This window comes from Epinephelus moara, chromosome 12 (genome assembly GCF_006386435.1).
Source record: "Epinephelus moara isolate mb chromosome 12, YSFRI_EMoa_1.0, whole genome shotgun sequence".
NCBI classification, from domain to species: Eukaryota; Metazoa; Chordata; class Actinopteri; order Perciformes; family Serranidae; genus Epinephelus; species Epinephelus moara.
The window spans coordinates 43171447-43178763 of NC_065517.1; the positions used below are offsets into that span (position 1 = coordinate 43171447).

At 46.2% G+C, this 7317-nt stretch overlaps 1 protein-coding gene across 1 annotated transcript in view; it reads left to right on the forward strand.

The window, feature by feature from the left end:
- Window positions 1-7317, forward strand: part of LOC126398241 (kinesin-like protein KIF26A) — a 73497-nt gene that overhangs the window by 49684 nt on the left and 16496 nt on the right. Inside the window, exon 11 of the mRNA XM_050057404.1 lies at window positions 1639-4807. Coding sequence (XP_049913361.1) covers window positions 1639-4807 — 3169 coding nt within the window. The remainder of the gene's footprint in view (window positions 1-1638; window positions 4808-7317) is intronic.

Consider the following 7317-nt stretch of genomic DNA (forward strand, 5'->3'; position numbering starts at 1 on the left):
AGAGGGATCCCTCCTCAAGTTGCTCTTCCTGAGGTTTCTACCGTTTTTTTCCCCGTTAAAGGGTTTTTTGGGGAGTTTTTCCTGATCAGCTGTGAGGGTCATAAGGACAGAGGGATGTCGTATGCTGTAAAGCCCTGTGAAGCAAATTGTGATTTGTGATATTGGGCTTTATAAATAAAATTGATTGATTGATTGATTGATTTACATGACATGAGTAGAGATGACATGACATGAGTAGAGATGACATGACATGATGACTAGAGATGACATGACATGAAATGAATAGGGATTACATGACATGAGTAGAGATGACATGACATGAGTAGAGATGACATGACATGAGTAGAGTAGAGATGACATGACATGACTAGAGATGAGGTGACTAGAGATAACATGACAAGACCTGTCAATGTCAAGATCCGCACACTGATCTTACTCAGCCTCACCTGTCACTGGTAACACTAATGTTTCCTCTGTCTGGACCTTCGTCAGGAGGATTTAACATCATTCTTTTTAACGCTGATCCTAAATAATGCTCTGCCAATTTAATGTGCACAGGTGTGTGTAGGTGTTTCTGAATACCTGACAGTGACACGTGAACCATCTGTCACATATTAATACTCTGTATGAAACAGACAGGATACAAGGGAACAAGCACAACATGTAAAATCTGGTGTTAAATGTTCTTAACGAAGGTCCAGAGTGACGAAACATTAATATAAGCATTAAATCATGAAGCTGAGCAGGAGCAGTGTGTGAGATCTTCTTTAAAGACTCTGTTTGAACCAAAATATTAAAATGAAACAACATTAAACAGGAACTTGTTTGTTCGTGCAGGTCGTCACATCAGCTCATTATTTATGAGCTTTAAAATATTTAACTTTGTGAGAGGAGACATTTGAAATATTTCCATGTGACGGAACAAATATTTCTTTACTGCATGAATAAAACATGTCGGGACAAAAAAAGAATAATAACGGACTCAGTTTAAAGTGTAAAGACCTTTTGTTGAATTGAAAAACGTACTCGTTTGTTTTTTTGGAGAGATGTGACTTCCTGATTTCCTGCCGATCGTGAAGTTTCCATGGTTACCAGATATGTCAGGCTCAATAACAGCGAGATGTGACTGACATTTAATGTAATGGAGCAGAAAGAAAACGGCACCCTGGGCTTAAATATCATATTTCACTGCAGACAGAGCCGACAGGAAATACAGCTGACATATCACAGCTTTAAAAACAATGAAGCTTCTTCTGAGCTCATTTAAAGGGAAGCGTTTCTCTGAGCGAGCTTTAAGCCACTTCCTGCAGCTGGTGTCTGTAAATCTGTACGACAGGATCAGACTCATAACTCAGGGAGATTATTCTGCTGTGATATGACAGATAATTGATGTCAGTGTGTCTGTGGTGAGATGAAACTGATCTTCACTCTCATTAGAGGCTGTATTTGTATCATACAGACTGAAGAAGCCACGTGGTCATGACTTTATACGTCTCATTGACATTCATGTTAATCTGGCCCACAGCGTGCACTGTAACCTCTTGCTGTATCGACAGCCGACGCTCCAGACGTGTGTTCAGGCTGATTGCTGCAGCTGAGGTCTCTTCTCTATGTTAATTATGTCCTTTTTATCTGCAGTACGCCTCCAGCTCATCCGGAGGGGAGAGTTCCTGCGAGGAAGGCCCGTCCCATCGACCCCCTCATCTTCAGCCCTTCCACCCTCGAACTGTGGCCCTCGACCCTGACACGCCCCTGCTGCTCTCCAGCGATCCTGACTACTCCTCCAGCAGTGAACACTCTTGCGACACCGTCATCTACACCGGGCCCGGAGGGGCGGCCATCTCGGACCGAGAGCTGAGCGACAATGAGGGGCCGCCTTCCTTTGTCCCCATCATCCCCTCCCTGAACAAGAAGCGAGTCAAAGACACCCCCTGGTCTGACGGAGACCACTTCAAGTGTAACACTTTTGCAGAGCTGCAGGAGAGACTCGACTGCATTGACGGCAGCGAGGGTCCGGCCATGTTCAGCACGGAGGTCAAAGCAGCACCAGCAGTGGCACTCAGGACTCAGGGTGGAGCTACAAAACCCACAGAGGCAACGTCTCCACCTAAACGTGAGAAGTACTCTTCCCACAGGTTCTTAGAAAGCACAAATAAACCTGATCAGGAACAATCCAAATCCCCTTCAGTCAGCGGCCTCCTGGACTCTTCCAGACGGATGAGTGCAGATGGGGAGAAACTTCCAGCCCCTCCCCCTCAGCCATGTGGGGTAAAACAGGGTGGGGCTTTGGGCCAGGATGCAGAGCCTGTGGTTCGAGAGAAGGTCTACCTCACAGGAGGTGTTCCCAAACCGTCAGCCTCACCGTCTATCCCCAGGACATCCAGGGCAGCGTCTCAGTCCGGAGGCATTGTAGCCAGGACTCCCCCAGTCGGTATGAGCCAACCAGCCTTGAGGCAAAGCCAACCGCTGGGGTCCCCCAGCATGGAGAGGGCCCACAGTCTGCGGGCCGCTCTGTTAGGAAGATGTCTGGACACAGATTTTCTGAGGACGACCGTGACTCTGCAGCAGCCGGTGGAACTGAACGGGGAGGACGAGCTTGTGTTCACAGTTGTAGAGGAGCTTCCACATGGCCTCGTCCCGGACAACGGCCGCCCCTCCAACCTCCTCAGCTTCAACACTGACTGCTCTCTACAGGCCTTAGCCTCTGGCTCCCGGCCTGTCAGCATCATCAGCAGTATTAATGATGAGTATGATGCGTACACGTGTCAACATGGAGCTCTGGGACCTGGGGCTGATGCTGGCACCGAATGCCAGGAATTGCAGTTTTCCCAACATGACAACAAGCAGTCCACTGACTCATGGTTGAGAGAGGTGAGTGCTGATTTGGCTGAAGCTGAAGGCGCTCATTCAAGCAACGTTAGCAGGCTTTACGTGAGGGACAGAATTGTGGCATCACAGAGTGCGTCCATGCTGTCCTCGCCAAGTATGTTTCATATACAGCCGTTTCTGCAGCACGGCATCAAGAGCTCCCTGAACGACAGCGGCATCTGTTTCTCAGAGCTGGACAGTGACCCTGCTACTCCGAACAAACCTTCTCTGACAAAGTGCCCCCCCTCCCCTGACTCAACCAAAGCCTCTCCCAGAGGCTCTCTGAAGGTGAGATCCAGCACCCTGAATCCTTCAGTGTCTGCCCACATTCCCCATCACGCCGCCCATTCCAGTCTTCCCAGGAAAAACAAGCTTACCTCATCTGCAGCAGCAGCCTACAGCAGACAGGAAGGCAGACATGATGACTTTTTGCTTCAGGGAAGCAGCCACTTTGATCCCAGAGGGGTGGAGTTTCTCTCTGCTGGTAAGCCACTGAGAAGTGGCACAAGTAGTGTTTCCTCTAAGAGGCCCGGCGGGAACAGTAACAGTGTGCCCCGCCCACCAAAGGCACAAACGTCAGCTCAGAGGGTTGTTGACGGCTGTGAGAAGTCCAGCAGCAGGAGAGGAGATACTCTTATCAAGCTGCCACAACTCACCAGGGGCGCAACAACTCTGGGAACCGTTTCTGTTCCCCAGAGTTCTGAACTGAAATGGAGTAATGAGGGCGTGTCAGTGACAGGGACCCTGAGGTTTTCATCCCTGGGAAAAAAGTCAAACGGGCAGAAAAGCAGCGTCATCTCCAAGTTTGGATCTGGAAACATCTCCCCTGCTGCTCCACCTGTCAGACAGTCGAGCCAAGAACAAAAGACAAAGACTGCGATTTCTCCAAGTGCCTTAAAAACAATCAGCGACACTGGAAAATTACCGTTCCCTAAAACATCAACCTCAGAGGAGGAATTCAACATCAGGCTGCGGGCCGAGTCGTTCACCCACAGGACATCCATGCTGAAAACTGAACAGGGCTCTGCGAGGATGTCCTCCAGCCTGAAGACACGAGGGATCAAAGCAGATTCTTCCAGGTACCTTGGCAGTCTGATGTCTCTGGAGAGATGTGACAGTCAAACAGTAGGGTCCAAGCCTGAACCGTCCAGGGAGAGCAGTGGTGCTACTTTAGGAGGAAACAGCAGATCCAACAGATCAGTGCCAAAACTCGGGGTTCCAGCCTCCACCTCCACCTCTGCTGCTGCTTCACAACTTTCCTCTGCTGTCCTTGCACCTACAAGTAAGCTTGGTCAGGTCAAAAGCAGCAGCAGCTGTCGAGCAGCAGTTTCTGGTGGATCAAAGGTTCGAACTCTGTCCGCCAGCACTTCCAAGAGCACGAGCTCCTCTCCTAAACCTCCTGATAATGGTGCTGCACGCAACACCAGCCTGTCTCCAACCGTTAAGTCGCCCGCTCGGTCGGGGGCAGGAGCCAAGACAGGAAGAGGCACCATCATGGGCACGAAACAGGCCATCAGCAGGGCAGCTAACAGCCGCGTTAGCGAGCTAGCCACTGGTAGTCAAAGGAAGCAGCTCAGCAGGGGCACCGGAGTGACAGGAAGTGATGGCACTGACAGCGGGACTAGTAGTATCAGTGGTTCGCCAGTCAACATGCCGCTGCCATCACCTTACAGCAAGATCACAGCTCCTCGCAGGCCGCAGCGCTACAGCAGCGGGCATGGCAGTGACAACAGCAGCATCCTCAGTGGGGAGCTGCCCCCCGCCATGGGACGCACCGCCCTGTTTTACCACAGCGGGGGGAGCAGCGGCTATGAGAGTATGATCCGGGACAGTGAGACCACCGGCAGCACCTCTTCAGCACACGACTCCATGAGCGAGAGTGGAGTGTCCTCGTCCAATAGGAGCAGAGTTTCCAAATCGCCCAAGAAGAGAGGAAATGGTGAGTCTGCTTCGCACCTGTTTTCATCGCGTCACAGAGATGTAAACAGGTGGATTCAGAATGTTTAGACTGTTCAGACTCAATAAATATGATGCCAATCTGCCCGGTGGGGGCGCTATAATCTAAGGTCAACTTTGAACAGTCATAAGTCCTGCAGAGCCAGTCTGATTAACTTGAAATTGAAAACACAAGTGCAGCTCAGTGGCCTCTACAGAAAGCCTCTTAAGACCTGCCTGACTAGATTTTATGCCATTTTGAATTTTTTTTTTTTAAATCTCTTTTTGACATCACTTCCTAAACTGTAGGTCTGATTTGTACCACATTTTCTGTGGATCATTATTGGACTAAACTGATCTAAGGTTATTAAAATCTTGTCAATATCTCAGTATGATTTGAAGTTCTTGACTGATGAACTTCAAATGGGGCGTAACTCAGCACATAAATAGACCTAACTCAACAATGGTCTGGCCAATCATCACGAAACTTGCAGTTAATGTCTTCATTAGTACCTGAAATATACCCTGAGAGGTTCGTTTAATTTGACGACTAAGAGGTGTCACAAATGCAAAAAATGTGCCTGGCACAACACAAATCAGACAATAGATCTCGAATCATTTGTCTAATCATTACAAAACTTGCAGAATATGTCTGAGTAATGAACAACGTGTGTAAAATGAGAACATTTGCCTGGGGTAAAATTTGGCCATGAATCAATGACAGTTTGTCCAAATATCTTCACACTCAATGGATATTTTGATGCCATTGAAGGATGGCAGCCATCTGTCCTAACTATTCTCGGAACCCAATGGCTGTATTTGGCGTCTGACTTCCGGCAGACGGCGATACAGCCTCTGGGGGCAGACCCCCGATTTTTTGGCATTCCGGTTTGATTTGGGCGGAGGAGGCGAATTTCCGTTTCCAACTTCCGTTTATATATAAGTAGGCCTAAATATGCTGAACCATTGCGATGCATTCAGAGTTTGCAGTGACAGCAATTATGTTCCACCTCGTTAGTTCACCGCACGGACCATTTAACCTGGCAACAACTGCAGCCGGCTCAAACGTGATTGGTCAATATCACGCGGACTACAAACAGCCTACAACCGGAAACCAGGGCTCTTCCGCTCTTCTTCCGGAGGCAAGATCTCCGGGGTTTGCCTACAGACTCTACATTCACTGAATGTACAGTCTGTTTATGGGGCAATCTACCGAATGTGTGTCCGAAAGTTAGGCTGGAAATATTTTGAAATTTTGTATGTTTCATTTCCAAAACTTTGTCCCTATATATATTGTACCATATGCAAAGGTCACATATCTAGTAAAATGACTGTAAATTTTTATATTGTATTTTCAGACTGTTCTGGAATGTTTTTCCTCTCCCAGAATTTGTCACTACCGAAACACATAGTATTATATTATACAGAAAAATATATATCAACCTGTTATGCTTGTTTCTTCCCTTGTTTAAAGATTTAAATTTTTACAAATTTTGACTGAAGGTTTTCACAATTAAATCTATAAAAATTTATATTTTAACAAATTTCGAAGTTCAAATTATAGAATTCTTCAAAATCTAAATGCAATCTTTCTTTGTAAAATGCATAATGCTGATCACATTGATTTCAGAGTTAATAATTGATGAAACAGAACATAAATGTAACTGATTAGCATCATAATACTTTAGTTGTTAACTCAATATACTTTATTTTTTACAAAACACCCAGTGTTTCGGTAGTGACTGTCCTGTTTCGGTAGTGACCATTATACGTTTTTAAGGTTGCATCATATTTCCTCAAATGTATGCCTTATGGTGGGAATTACAAATTCAAAGACAAATGTTTTGTGGTCAATAAAACAATTTAATTTTTGAGAGAGCAGAGCAGAGTAGAGTAGAGTAGAACAGAGTATAGTAGAGTAGAGTAGAGTGGAGAAGAGTATAGTAGAATAGAGCAAAGTAGAGCAGAGTATAGTAGAGTAGAGCAGAGCAGAGTAGAGAAGAGTAGGGTAGAGAAGAGTAGATTATAGAGTAGACCAGAGTAGAGCACAGCACAGTAGAGTAGAGTAGAGCAGAGCAGAATAGAATAGAGTAGAGCAGATTAGAGCAGATTATAGAGTAGAGCAGATTATAGTAGAGTAGAGCAGAGTAGAGAAGAGTATAGTAGAGTAGAGCAAAGTAGAGCAGAGTAAAGCAGAGCGGAGTATATCAGAGTAGAGCAGAGTAGAACAAAGTAGAGCAGAGTAGAGAAGAACAGAGCAGAGTAGAGCAGAATAGAGAAGAGTATAGAGTAGAGTAGAGTAAATGCCTCCTGCTGCTGCCGTCATTAGTCATTAGTCATACTTCTACTGTTATTATACACATATGACTATTGTCACACATGTATACTGCAGATAATTAATACATACTTTCAACATATTGTACCACAGTAGCCAGAACTGTAATATTATTACTTTCAATAATGTTGTTGTAAGCTACTGTTATTACCTGCATCTCTCTCTCTGTCTCTCTCTCT